The sequence below is a fragment of the Bos indicus genome, chromosome 13 (assembly GCF_029378745.1).
Source record: "Bos indicus isolate NIAB-ARS_2022 breed Sahiwal x Tharparkar chromosome 13, NIAB-ARS_B.indTharparkar_mat_pri_1.0, whole genome shotgun sequence".
NCBI lineage: Eukaryota > Metazoa > Chordata > Mammalia > Artiodactyla > Bovidae > Bos > Bos indicus.
In genome coordinates, this window is record NC_091772.1 from 46,068,757 (window position 1) to 46,083,656 (window position 14,900).

At 44.9% G+C, this 14,900-nt stretch overlaps 1 protein-coding gene across 2 annotated transcripts in view; it reads left to right on the forward strand.

Annotated features, from left to right (window-relative positions):
• Positions 1-1,977: 1,977 nt before the first annotated feature.
• The window catches only part of ADARB2 (adenosine deaminase RNA specific B2 (inactive)), a 239,094-nt gene continuing 226,171 nt past the window's right edge, over positions 1,978-14,900 (forward strand). The window contains exon 1 of one of the 2 annotated variants that reach the window (XM_070801117.1): positions 1,978-2,651. In XM_070801117.1, coding sequence (XP_070657218.1) covers positions 2,552-2,651 — 100 coding nt within the window. In that variant the 5' untranslated portion in view covers positions 1,978-2,551. The remainder of the gene's footprint in view (positions 2,652-14,900) is intronic. The other variant, XM_070801116.1, reaches the window with a different exon arrangement.

Genomic DNA, 14,900 nt, shown 5'->3' on the forward strand with positions numbered 1-14,900 from the left:
CGTCTAAGGCATCCTGTGTCAGAGCATATGATGGCAAGCTCTGGTTCAGAAGCCTCCTCCATCCCCAGAGACACAGATTCACTGAGCTGCCAGGCCTGAGCTTGTCCTGCCTTCCCAACGGGGCATGACCTTACGCAAGTAAACAAAAACAGACTAGCCCCCGTCTATGCAGAATAATGTCTGCATAAATTATACCCCAGAACTTTCAGAAAGGTAAAGATCGGCCAAGATTTTCATCTTGACCAGCTTTTGAATCAGGATTCTAAGGATTCTAAGGATTCGGGACTAAGTGCTGAAACCCAGGTTTTAAGTGTGTGGCCTTGACCGCCGCCCTCTTGGGCTGGAAGCTGTAGTCCCCAGTGACCACATCCACTCTCCAACCAGGGGGCCAGGGCACCCACGCTTCACAGAAAGAATCTGTGATGACGGGAGGTGAGGGGGGGCTTGGTAAATGCAACCAGGCTGGAAGGTGCATTTGCTCGAATTTCTCCCCAAGGCATCTCCTCTTGGCTTCTGGACTAGTGTTTTGCAAAAGGCTACACAGGGAAAGTATGGGTTGGTACTGACTCCGAGTTTCCACAGGGGGAGTCCTACAGCTGCATTTCCAGACACAGTTGATGCTCTCAAATATCTCTCATGCTACAAAGAGTACGTGGGCGGGTGGTGCACTTCTCCAGGATTCATGAGAAAGAGCAGAAGAGGTGGGCTTGTGAGGTCAGCAGCAGGAAATGATTGAACCCGGCACATAGAGGGACCCTGGCGTGACTGCGTTTATCAGCCTGAAATGAGCCAGACACTTAAACGCCTAAGCGGGAAATACACAAGCCCCTCCTTTTCTGAGGCTAACTGGAAGAATGTGTGCACATTCTCTCAAAAAATTTTACCCACTGATTTACCAGATAATCACAAAGTGATCAGTGTCGCCAGTTGCTGTTGTACAGATTCTCAAGCAGGAGTAAAGGTGGTGATCCCCATTACACAGATGAGCAGACTGAGGCTAGTCTACACCACTCAGCAGAGGCAGAGCAGCGGGGCTAGTCTTGGATGCAGACACCCTCCTCTCCCTTCAGTCAGTGAGAGCTGAGCCAAGACCCCTAGCCCCCCGAGTAACAGCACATCCAAACTCCCAATTGCTTCCAATGTTCCCTAGAGGGAGTACTTTTTTCTCATATAAAGAAAATTATCTGGAAATTTCTAAGTCCATGAGGAGCTTGAAAAGGGTGTATGTAAAGTAGGAAATAGAAATATTTGTGTGCCATTTCTGCATCATCCTGTTAACGCTAATGACTTTTAGAGTGGATTTTTTTTTCCAAACCATTACTGTTATAATTAACAGCCTATGTGATTTAAATGCAAAATGCAATGAAGATGACTGGATTATTTTCCTTCTTAAATCTTATGTTAGATTTTTAACGTTCCATAAGTATGGTCTTGAAAAAAAAAAAAAAAAAAACAAGATAACCCTGAGAAAAATTGTTCAAACCTGGTTCAATTTGCAATCTTCCTCCTGGTGAATATTACTTTCTTTCATCCGAATGTTACATTCGGTGATAAAACTATCAGATAAAAGCCCTCTCTGCCTTTCATTTCATTGTTCCCTAAATAGAGCAACCTACTGACATCCCTGCCTTAAAAATCAGGCTCCGACCAAACCCCCGCGTCTTTATGCAGCATTTCTTCCTTGCAGACGGAACAGCCAAGGGATGTGAAGGAGAAAACCAAACAAACATGAGGGTTCTGAAAAATGAATCCCCCTAAGAGGCTGTCTCCCGGGGAACTGCAAATCTTAGCCCCTGGCCGAGGAAGCGAGGGCTCGGTATTTCTTAGAGAGAGATTTCCCCCTTGACACCCGGGTGTGCGATGGATTAACTAGTTAGAAACTGGTGAGAGGCGGGGTCCCTGCGCCTGAGAGCGCGGGAGCCGAGTGCCCTGTCCGTGCGGCCGGGCGGGAGCAGGGCTGGGCTGACTCCTCAGTCCGCTGCCCCCTCGGGCTTCTCGCAGGGAGGCCGGCTCGGCCCGCGCCCCCTCCCTCCCAGGCTGGCCCCTTCCCTTTCCAGCGCCCCGGGCAGCTCCGCCGTCCAAACCGGAGCTGAGTTTGCTGACAGGAGCGCACGGGCTGGCAGCGCTGATGTCAGAGCCGGCGGACGGCCGTGATTGGATCTAATTAGACTTCGCAGCAGCAAATAGACAGGCTCCCTGCGTGATCGGCTTCAAAGTGGCTGGTGCCCAACAACTAGCAGAGGTGCCAAAGTAGAGCCTGCGCGCGGAGCCCAGATTCGGGGCGGCTGGGGCGGCGGGCGCTCCGCGGTCCCGGCCTGTGCGCTTGGTGCGGGCTCAGACCGCCGGCTCTGCCCGCCTGGACGCAGGTGACAGGGAGCCGCCAAAGGAGACGGTGACAGCCTCCAAAGGAGACGCCAGGAGTGCGAGAGCGCAGCCCCGAAAAGTGAGCCGGCCCCGATCCGCAGGAGCGTCCCCGGCGGCCGCGGCCGGAGCCGGAAAGCTGAGAGTGTTGGAGAGAACTCCCGCCCGGGTCCACTCGCCGGCCGCTGCCATGGCATCGGTCCTGGGGACCAGCAGAGCGTCCGGAGGGCTGAGCGGTCAACTCAAATGCAAGTCCAAGCGGAGGAGGAGGAGGCGCGCCAAGCGGAAAGGTAAGGACCGGCTTCCGCGCCGCCTCTCGCGCACTCCCTGCGACGCGCGTCGCTTCTGCGCGCCCTGCCCGCTTCTAGCGGCCTCCCTCGGGATGCTGGGGCGACGTGGCCGGGGCCCGCCGAGCGCCCCGCTCCAGAGTTCAGGTGCCTCCGTGAACGCCCAGGCTTCCGCAAGCCCGAGGGGGTGGCCAACCAAGCGGGGGCTCCCTCGGAACGCGGTGCCCTCCGCGGCCTCCGGCACGGCTGCTGACCGTCGCGCACAGACGCCGGTGCCCAAGGAAACGCTCCCCTAAGCCCTAAGCGCCCCTAAGAACGAGGAACGGACCTCGCGCCAGCTTCTCCATCCCAATTGTCTTGGAGGCGGGAGTGGGCAAAACCCTGGCAACCGCCTCCCCACGCTGGGTGACAGTTTCTATTCCGAGCGGTGTCGGCTGTTTTGTAAACACGGGGACCTGCAGCGAGAACGGGGTTCGTCCGGGGGAAAAAAGCAGAAATTAATGCATGAAAAGAGAAACAAGCATCGCAGCTCGTTAGAGATGAGGAAAGCTGCGAACCAGGAGGGGAGAGGAAGTGTCTGGTGTCAGGTTTGAGCCTGGCTCCCCAGGTTCTGGGAGACAAACGAGCCCCCGAAGTTAGTCGTCAGGTGGGCAGCCCAGGGTCCCCTCGGGGGCAGGGCGCAGCCGCCCGCTGCTCCACCAGGAGGACGGCCCTGGGCGCCGTCCCGCCGGTGTCTGTCCCTGGAGGGTGGCCGGAGCCCCCTCGGTGCGGCCGCCTCTTGCCCAGAGAGTAACTTACGTCAGCCGCCCCTTATCATGAGCCTGCAGGAGAAAGTTCAGTTATTATTTGAAATGTGTTGGGGTTTTTTAAGTGACCAAAGAGCCCTAAAGAACAGGGGGAAAGACACAAGCATCGTGTGTCAGGTTTCCCGGTTTCTCTGCTGGAAGATGCGGAGTTAGTTGTGGTTGAACATGTACCTCCTTCCCCAAGAATCTTCATCCTTGCCGAGGCCTAAGATAAGTTTCTGCTCCATCTCCTCCTAACTACTTCCAAACGGTCCTGAGCCCTTCCCGACTTCTTCCTGTAGTAGAAATTAACCAGAAGGTTTGAAGGAATAAATGCCAAGACATACAGCCATTCATTATGATTACATGTCAGGGTGGCAGGGAGCTAGGTGACAGCTTCTAGGAGGGCTTCAGAGCCTTGGTGTGGGGGGTGATTCTGTAATTCTGGCTTAACTCTTGAGCTGCTGCAAAGAATGCTGGCTACTCACTTTGTTCCCTGAAAATTTTACTCCGAAACAGATCTGGTCAATGTCTTCCAAAAATAATGCTAACAGAAAGTGACAATGATATTGAAAAAAAAAATCACAGAATTTAATGAGTATAAATTTTAAAAGTAATGAAAAAGAAACATTGCCTTTTACGCTTCAAGTGTTCATGTGTTCCAGTATTTTTATTTAGTATATTTAAATATTAAAATGGAAAAGTATCAAACAATATTTTACAACAAAGCAAAACCTATAGAAAGAAAATAGAAGCTGATGAACACTCATGTATTTCTCCAAATTCATTTTTTGTACCTTTAATTTAAAGGCAGTCATGTTAGCTTAGAAGGGATTCATTTTCAGAAAGGAAAGCAAGAAATCTGAAGGAGGACTTCATTGGCTATAAACTATGACAATTCAAAATAAAATTTTACGTGAAATATTTATATGCTTTATTTTGAATATACCAAGTCTCTTAATTTTTATAGCCAAAAATGAAGTAGGAAAAGGTATTCAGAATGTGTGTACTAATTCTGGTTACTTGCAAATTTATCTGTGGGGCGAAGTTTCTTATGTCATCTGCCAATAGCTTATCATGGTGGATGAGTCAAATCAAACCTCTAAGTGTTCACTTCTTAGGGAAAAGTTAGCAGCATAGGTGTGTGTGGTCAATGAAAAGAAAACAACAATTACAGAGCTCTTTATTTGCATTTTCCTGGGAATAGATGAGTCTGTATATAATTCCTAATTATTACAGATGCTTTTTTCCCCTCTTCTATCAGGACAGTGGTGAATTTAAATTATGTTCTAATATTCATGAGTTTTAACAGCAGAAATAGAATAGAATAGCCTCAACTTTTAAGCTTATCTAATAATAAAACTCTGTATCTGTCACAATTTAAAGCCCATGTGTGTATGGGTGGCTGTTAAGGAATTTTGATAAGGCTCTATAGAATACTAAGTAAAGCCAGTGATTATGAGTACACAGAAAGAGTTCTTTTTCTGTGTAAATGAATAAATTAAAGTAAATGTACATTTTTTGCCAGTGATAAGCATATTTCCACCTATTCTCACAAACAAGAATTATTTTGTTTGCATCATAACTTTTAGTTTCCCAGAGCTGCTAACCAAAATGCTACTGGCTTCTATACAAATTCTCTAAACGTGGCTTTCCTGAGATTTCTTTCTTTCTTTTTTTTTTTTTTTTTTGACTGTTAAATTGCCCTTTATTCTTTTTTTTTTTATTTAAATTTATTTATTTTAATTGGAGGCTAATTACTTTACAATATTGTGTTGGTTTTGCCATACATCAGCATGAATCTGCCACGGGTGTACACGTGTTCCCCATCCTGAACCCCCCTTATGCTTTTCATTGTCAGAATAATCTATAGGATCTGAAATAAAAGCTCTGTAGCTATAGTATAAGTGTGGAATTGACACAATACTCCCATTTATTATTACATAGGATTCAGAGCCTTGGAAATGAAATTTTTTTTCCTGTAGGAGATATTTTTTAGTCATGATACCACACAGAAAGCAGTCTGTATCATTAAAAGTAAAAAAAAAAAAAAACTTAGTCTCAAAATATGACTTCAGGTATTAACTAGGCATGACCTGCATTTGTCTCTCAGGTAAACTTTTAAAAAGACACTAAGCAAGCCTCCCCACCCCCAATCCTCCTGTTATTTCATTAGGACCCAGTGCCATCCCTTTTTGCATTTTTCTCTCTGTGTTATTTTTTAGTTGGGACTTTATCTTATAAATTGTTTATGGATCTTTTACATTTTCTGTACAAACAATAAATGTCAAATTTTGACTTTTTATGCAAAAAAGAAAGGCAGTTTTTTGAAAAGCTGAGCGAAGGACAGTGTTACCATCTCACTTGCACACTGTGGTTCAGGACGGTCATCTGCTCGGTAACATGTACACCCACACTGTGGTTAAGGACGGATCCTTCCCCTGTCACATGTGAGCCCCATCAGCTTCTGCTTTTGTCTCGTGCAGAGACTTCCCGGAAATCCTGACCGCACGTGTAGTTTAGGAGACTTGCCTTTTGCCTCCCACATGGAGCACCCTCTTAGCCAGTTCCTCGTGGAGAATCCTGGAGGCCGTGCTGGGCCTTCCAGTCCCGAGTGAGACTGTGTGCAGGTCTGCACGCAGCCTGTTCATGCTGGTCTTAAAGTCATGCCTGCACATGTTACAAAAGAACTGAAGGTGTGGATATTGTAAAAGGTTGTAAAAGGTGCATATTTTAACCCTGAGTAGTAAAGGCAAAGGTGGAAGGTTTCTTAAATTAGTATCAGCTCAAGCAGGAAGCACAAAAGGCAGCACCATCAGAACAGATAGCATAAGTCAGATAAAATAAGTCGCTTACATGTATCAGCTCCCTGAACCATGGACACCTCCAGGGAAATATGCCTGAGGAACTGCATAGGTGTATTTTTAATTATTAAAATAGTATATGTATTCTCTTTTGATCTCTTGGTGAGCTTTCTTTGGTGAGAGTAATTTCCCAAAAAGAAACTGTGTATTGTCATGAAATGCATTTTGTAAGTAAAATATTTTTAACATTTTACCCATGAATACATACAGTGTATAAAACAATTGAAGTCTCTGGAAATTAAAAAAAAAAAAAGATTGCTCTTTAATACAAATATATTAGGAAATGGATTGAGAACCAATACAAATTCAGTTGGTTCCAGGAGGTAAATAGGAAGACAGGGTTTTAAGTGAAGTGCATCAGTCACTAACACAGAGAGGGGGAACTTTGGAGAACTATTTGAAATGCTGTAGAAACAATCCTTGGTAAGTAGATCCAGCTGAACGCGGCATCAACACACCACCTGTCTTTTCTGAGGCATTTGACAGCAAGCTAAGTTAATGCTTGAATTTCACGTATTATTCCAAGGAAATCCCTTACCCAGAGTTCTAGAAAATTGAGGGGTAGCTCTGCAGAAGTAAGTAAGCTGATGAATCAGGAGGAGGCAGGAGCAGCCAGTCATGAACTTGGGGAAATGCGGGAGAAAGTTGGCCAAAGGAGCAGGATAAGGAGAGCATATGGGTGGAGATGCAGGCTTGTTGTGAAATGGCATTCCATGAAAAGCTGATGAAATAGAAACATGGGCCACAGATGAAGGTGGCAGAGGCCGGTGGGCTCATCCTACCTGGTGGGACTGCCTGCCTCCTGCGTCGCAGCCAAGCATCCCTGCACGCACTAGCCTCGCTGGCCCACAGCTCTGGATCAAGGGCTGGATTTAGTGATGAAATTAAACTGACGGAACTGTTCGCCCTCTAATTGTGTAAGGGCTTTTTCTTCCTTTCTCTTTTTAAAATTTGTATTAGTACGTCTGGTTTCTAGTGACCCGTGTAATAGCAGTAATTTGAGATTGCTTCAAGGGCATTAGATATGATGAGTGAACTTGAATTTAGAATAAAAATATGAGGCTCATGTATCCATCGCTAAACAGTGGTGATTGGGTTGTTGGAGAACTGCTGCCCCAGAGGGGCATCACGTAAGGATAGGCAGAATAAGGAAACTGCAGCTTTCTTTTCTTGAGGCGTGGAGAGACAACTTCTGCCCTGAAAGCATTCAGTGTTCAATTTAAAAACCGTAGATGTCTGTGGTTGTGTGTGTGCATGTATACACATGCACACATGTGTGTGTATACATACAGTGAAGACAGCTGAAAATCCTGAGCATTTTTTATGTCTGCCTGCTTCTTTTTCTAAAATGCTAGAAAATGAAAGTCATTGGTTTTGTACTGTGGATAGTTTTGAACAACTCCTAAAACCAAAAATAATACCGCGGATCTTTATCATTTAAAAATATTATCTCTGAATGCTGCATCAGTAAATGGAGCTCTTAATTACTAGCGAACAAGATTTCTAAAAGGATAAATTTTCACATAATAGGTGAGATTTTAAAGGTACTTATTTTAGCCATTTCTAAACTGGAAAAAAAAAGGAAAGAAAGGTGAGTGCCCACGTGAAATATGGAAAGCACAAGGTCCTTCGCAAAATATTCAGACTACTGAATGTTGGCCTTTCCCCGAGCGTATACATCACAAGAAGAGCCACACAGCCACACGCTGCCTGAGCGCGGCCAAGACCCACTCAGGCTGTCGAGTCGCTGTGAACACTGAAGCCAAATTAACCCCTGTCTGTTCAGTTAAATGGTTCTCCTGCACTGAAATGCAGAAATACATGCTGTGACATACAGGATTATGCAAAGAGAATTGTTTATTCCTCGCTAATAATGCATTATAATTCCCTTAAGAACATATCACTGTCAAATAAAAGAACATTACTTTCAAAAAGACGGGAAACATCTTGCTTAATTCTTGATCCACTCGTGAATTTGGTCTCTGCCTGTGGGATCAGGAAACAGAAAGAGGAGGGCATGCTGAGAAATTTAAAACCTAGCCTCTTATACTTGCGTTATGTTTGTACCTCGGTTCCAAACACCTCTCTTGGGTGATTAAAATTTTACTTTCTTGTTTATTTTATTTAGAAGGAGTAGGGGACAGGGGCTGTTGCCTGGTTTCCTGACCTTGTTTCAACAGTCACAGCAAAGGCGGCTCTGAGCGCCGTTCTTGTCCATCCACACACTTGTGAGTGAATTCATTTTCCCAGGAATCCCATCCAAGAAACAGCAACCCAGAAGTGGAAATGTTTGCTTTTTAAGCTATCAGTAATTTTCCCCAAAATAAACTTGGCTGCTTGCAAAGACAGCTGATTTTTTTTTCTGAAGAATAAGTGATAAATATTTGAAAATAAAGAGTTAATCTGAGTGCCTAAGTTCTCTCCAAACACTGTGGATATTTAGTCATCTTTTATTGTAGTTGCAGGTATTAAGTATGAAATAATTTAAGTATGAAAATAATTCATTTTATTATTTCATGGATGGAAAATGACTGCAACCAGTATCTGGTTTCTGGTAAGAAAGTGGCTAGTCAGTGTCCCTTTTGTGTCATAAAATAGACACACAGAAGTTCACTATCATCTTGTTTAAATTATGAAAATTATCAAGTTAATGTTAAAAAAATTTAAATCTCAAAAAACAGCAAGTGTGGAATATAAATTTTATATTCATACTAAAGAAGCATTTTATGCTTGATTAAGAAATAGTGTCCAATAAATGGGACATTTATAATGATAAAGAGTAGCATTAAAGACGGAAGAGACCTACAAACGTTCAGGTGACTTTAGGATTTTAGGATCATTTTTTTTGAATCCCTAAGAGATGCAATTTTAAAAGCTTTTTTTTAAAGCTGAGTTCACTTAAAATTATGGGCCTGGAGGAGGCTCCATGGGGCTGCCTCGGTGCAGAGGAGGCAGACAGAACAGCCCCAGCCTGAAGAGACCCAGCGAGGGGCTCAGGCTGGGATGTTCCAGCTCATGTCCACGCCCGCTGCCGTCCACAGCTCCCCTGACTGAGGAGGAAAGCTGGGGTGTAGGCGGAAAGTGGGCGAGGACAGCTAGCCCCTCCACTGTGATGACCTGCTCCCTTCAGCTACAATCTGGTTCCATCCCTTCCACCAAGCACTTTATACAGGTGCCCGCTGAGGTCTCCCACAAAAGAGGTCGAGGCTTCTTTCTGAGGCAGTGTCACCATTCGGATGATAAACACAGCGAACATTGCTCAGAATGCATTAGCAAATCCTCCTTTCTGGAATCTCTGCTCTACAGACGTGACTCTGCCACCCAAATGCTAGCTCAGGGCTTCCAGGGGGTCGCACACAATAGAAAGTGTTCCTTTAAATGCCTCAGCCAGGATGTGCTTTGCAGACTTTCACAGGTTTAATTAATCTTTACTGCTCCATTTATTTGAGATGCAATCTCTAATTCTTGTTTCCTTCCGCTGATAGAAGACCTGCCTCATCACTGTGTGATGTCTTACGTGATTTCTCAAATATGGCACAAAAGCGGGACAGAGGGGACCCAGTTCTTGGAAACTGGAGCCCAAGTCAAATCCTCTCTGTGTTAAAATCAAATAGAAAGTGGGGCGGCTCCGTTTCTCAGAAGCAGGACTTGGGAATCGTGATAAAGTAGCTCACAGCACGCTCCTAGAACACCAATAATTGATTTAAAAATGACTTTATCAGCCTAAGTCCATCAGAAGTACACAGATGGCCTCTCTTTAGAATTAATGCAATGTTTCCTAAAAGTTTAATTGCTCTTGGAAAAGTCCAGTATAATGAACATGACGGACACGTCAGCAAAGCAGACCCTGGCCTCCTCCCCGCAAGCCTGGCTGTGTCCGCTCGTCCCTGTCCAGAGCAGATGCTCCTTCTGCATTTGGCTGGCGGCTGCGGAGCCCGTGTCCTCACAGGAAACACTGTCCCCGTCAGACCACGGAAGGTGCACAAGCTCGGGTACCGCCTGTTGTATACAACTTTAAAAGATTTTTGTTTTAATCTGGGTGTTGCGCAAAACAATATTAAGCATCATACCTTCTCCTATCCCTTAGCTGAGTAAAAACACGGAAGGCCCGCTTTAACCACAGACGTAAAGATGCTCTGTTTGTGTTTCAACTCTAAATATTCATACCATGGATGAAACTTTGTAAAGGACCTTCTGAATTCTAACAGAATTCTAACAGAAAGTGACTTTTTCATTCAAAACATACAGTTAAAAGAGAATTTTTTTTTTTAATTCAGATGAGTCCGTGCTGCTAATTTCCTTTCTGAGGAAGAAGTGAATTTGAAATCGAAATCATTGATATATCCCGAGGATAAATAGTAGCTTTTTAAAAGCTCTGACACAGTCAGACAGGGAATGAAGTATCCTTGAAGGATACTGAACAGAACAAATGCTGTCCCCCTGACGGTGGCTCTGGGGGCAGCGCGCGTGTCCCCGCACCAGCCCCTCCCAGAACTGGAGACAGGGATCTGCTCGGGGCTGGTGGAAATTGGGGGGATCTTCTCTCCCTAAGCAGTTAGGATAAGAAGGTTACTCACTCTAGATCTAAAAAATGAGCAGTTCATATTTCATTGTTATCACCTTTTAGGGGAGTTAAATTTATTTGGGGCTTTTGTATGTAGATAATGAATAGAATTCAAGTTATTAAAAATTGCACTTTCCGTAGGCTACTAATATATGCAAACAATATATACAGATGACAGATTCAAGATTTAAGATATATGTAAATATTTATTGAAATAAGGAATATTGAAATATTAAAAGATTGTCCATCAGCTGTCTGGACTAGCAGAAGTCTAACATACTCATTTTTAGATGAACATTTAAAAAATCAAGTGTAGAAAAAAGTCTTGAGAGGATGAACTCCTTGAAAGTGAAAAAATAAACTTGGTTTATGATCATGATATTTAGCATTGAGGAAAACATCTTTTTATTTTAAAATTTCATAAAGAAGTAAAATAAATCTTTTCGTTATTGCATCTAATAAAAATTAATCTATCCTCTTATGTCATAAAACACGAGAAACAGAAACCATGGAGGTTGTGGGGCTGTTGACAGGAGGAGAAGGGAGGGAGAAACCAGAGAGTAACTTCCAGGTCTCTTTCTTCCTGTGCTCTGGTCAGAGCTCACGTTCCTGCACTTTATTTTCTGTATCTTCCACAACAGAGCGGGCTCTGGATTGAAAGTGTGGGATACGAGACCCAGCTCTGCTCTCTTTGCAGTTTGCCTTAGACGTGGCGTGTGTACTCAGACAAGGGCTAGCTTCGACCTGTGCGAGTAGCTTTATTCACCTGCAGCTGTGTCGCCTTGGGCACCTGCTCTGGGCTGGGCAAAGGCTTGGAACTACAAAGGTACAAGGGAAAAGAAGTTGACAGAGTCCTCCTTTTCTCTGAGTTTATACTGAATTTGCGGAACAGATACACAAATGGACAATCATAGGAAATGAAAACAGACTCTGTGACCCAACACAGTTTTAGGTCCTATGGGAGTTTCAATGCCCACTTTTATCATATATTTTACAAAATTGAAATTCTTTTATCATTTCAGGTGAAACTACATATATAAAAATTAAATGACTAAAATGCAAACTTCTGTAGGTCGAGCATTTTTATCCCCTCTGCAATGTCAAAACATATTAGCTGCTCAGTTAAAATCCACTGAGAACGTTGATTTCATTTTTGAAATAAAGTTGCTTAAAGCAATAATCAGAATATAGTAAGAGGGAAGCTTTTCTAAGGAGACTGGGTGCAGATGGTAAGCTGTGCAGAGACTGCTACAGTTTACAAACCACAAGAGGAACTGGGTGAGGGGTTACTGGTGATTTCACAAGTCACCTGGTGTGATGACCTCTCCGGAAGGACATGGCTTCTCCCCTTCTTGTTTCATTAATTGTATGCAGGTTTGATTGGTGGGTGTTGGTCTGTGTGAAAGATGGTCCTTGGAGGATGGGAGCCAGGTACACTCGGTGTGTTCCCAGAAATTAGCACACAGGCTCTCTCACTGTACACCATCAACCAATGGTTGTTGCTGAATTCACTTATAAAGAGCACCTGCTGACTTATTTTCGAGTCATTGCTGTGGAATGTTGAGTGTGCTCATTCAACAGACGTTCATGGGACGTCTTTGTGTCTGCACTGCACTAAACGTCAGGGATTAAGCAGTCCAGAAGTTCTGGGAAATGTTCTGAGTCAGAAAGCACATCTCAACATGGCCGTGTTGTCCATGCTAAAGAGCTGGTCCACTCCCTCAGGAAGCTGGGCAGCACCCTGCTGCCCTTTGCCAAGCCAGATCCCCACCCCTCCCCACCGGTCTGCATGCTCAAGAGTGTTTGTGTAGATGGGATGAGGAGCCACCCTCGGACCCAGAGAATGCCCAGGGTGCATCTTAGCGACACTGTTGCCCACACACCCTTGACCCTGAGGCGTTCTTGGCCTCTCCACCCTATGCCTTTAGCCTGGGCTCTGGGGTGTCCCCCGCCAACCCGCCTCGGGAGTGCACATCTGTCCCTGAGTCCTTCCTACTGCAGCCAGCCCCCAACGCCTCCTCCAAGACAGGCCCAAGCACTGCCCCACGCTCCGCTTCCACCCTGCTTCTCGTTGCCCAGAGGTCCACTCTGTCCTCGTGGCTGAGGGCAGAACTTGTATGCGTCTATGCAGATCAGAAGTCTAGCACGTGAGTAAAGCATGCGTCTCACCTGCGGGCTGGCTGGCATCTCTCCACCTGGAGGTGGTACAAAGTAGGGCACAGGGCTCATCCCAGTGGTCATGGGAGGCCATCCCACCACTGGGTCCACTCAGGGCTGTGGACTCAGGACACCCTGTGGGAAAGACAAATCACTGGACTCGTCCCTCGTATCTGTGTAGATGGCACATTTCCTGGTCTTTCTTCTCTCTTACCTGAGACGGCCTTGGAGCAATCTGTCTCTCCATCCATCCATCCATCTTTGTCTCCATCTCACACACGTGAATTAAGTGGGTGACCAGGGTGCAGCGCCGGGAGATAAAACTCTTCAGAGCACGACTTGCCTGGTCTGCTCTTGTGGCTGCAGTGATGCTGGCTGCTCCAGTGGGTCTTGGTATTTGTCTATAATGATGCTTAGGGAAGTCTCCAAACTTGAACATCAGGAAGACAATGAAAAATGCACGTTGTTAAAAATTGAAACCATATACTGGATTGAATGCTACCTCCCATTTGTAAGTCTTCATAATAAAATAGTTACTTGGTGTGCAACACCCCGTATGTGACACCACTGGACCCCCTGTTCTGGGAGTGGGGGGATGTTGAGTTTACCCACATCCCAGGGAAAGTATAGAACTAGATGTTCATAAGGTTGGATGTGTCTATTTTACAGAATGTCAGCCTCACTCAAAAGGTTAGCAAAACACAAGAGCGGGCAAACCGTGAAAGATTCATTTAGTTGAGACTCTGGTATTCAGTTTTCAACAAGATTGTCTTGGTTCACCACATGTAAACCAGCCATGCTGAGGCCGTTCAACCCACTGCCCATGTGGCCCTTAGACAATAAGAACTAAAATTAGTCACTAATATTTATTGAGCACCTACACTGTTCGATTCCAGAAATTCCTCTCTGCTACACCATTTCCTTATAAAATGGAACAATATTTGAACTGTAGATTGTAAGATATATATATTTCGTGTATATTTCACATATATATATGTGCATATATATATATATACACACACACATTCACTCAGAGATTAGCAAAACATTGTCATATTTAGGTGACCTGTAAATGAACTTTTAGGACAAAATTTAGAATAGAGAGGGTTTTGGGTACTTATTAGACTAAGTTAACTGTACAAAAAAATCTGGATAGACAGTATATTAGTTGGCTAGGGCTGTATAACAAACACCACAGTGGAAATTTATTCTCTCTCTGTCCTAGAAGCCGGAGATGGGAGTCAAGATGTCAGCAGGGTCGCCCCCAAGGCCACACCCTGGGTCCCATGTGATCTCCCTCTGTGTGTGTCTGTGGTGGGGACACAGCTCTGCCAGAAACAGACAGAAGTTCTGTTCTGTTTACCTTTAGAGACATTTCCCAAACCTAAACACACTGTGGGTTCATCAACATCCTCTTCCAAGAAACATCTTCTCCACCTCAATAAGGGCCAGAAAATTCATGTTACATCTTTGTCACCGTGATACCTCTAGTATATAAACCATAAAGTCTGTATTGGATGAGAAGTACTCGAATCCAGCTGACCTTAGGCTTGATGAGATAATGCCTGGAATACTTTTTCTTAATTATTTTGTCATGAGTGTTCCCAACTGATCTGATGATGTAACCGATGTGGATTTTATTTCACTCAACCTCTTTCCCACCTGGCAAAGACCCCCATTTCTAGCTAAAGGTGGTGTGAACTTCGATATTCTGAGGCGGGTTCCCTTCCTCCCTGCCCGACCACGGAGGCTTTTTCTCCGCAGAATCAGTCCTCTGCCTGCCTTCCTGAGAGGTTAAGTAAAGGTCCTCTTTGTTTCTGGAGGAGGGAAGGGGGACCCCGAGGCAAGCATCTCCTTCCGAGAGCTGGACAGTGAGGAGCCA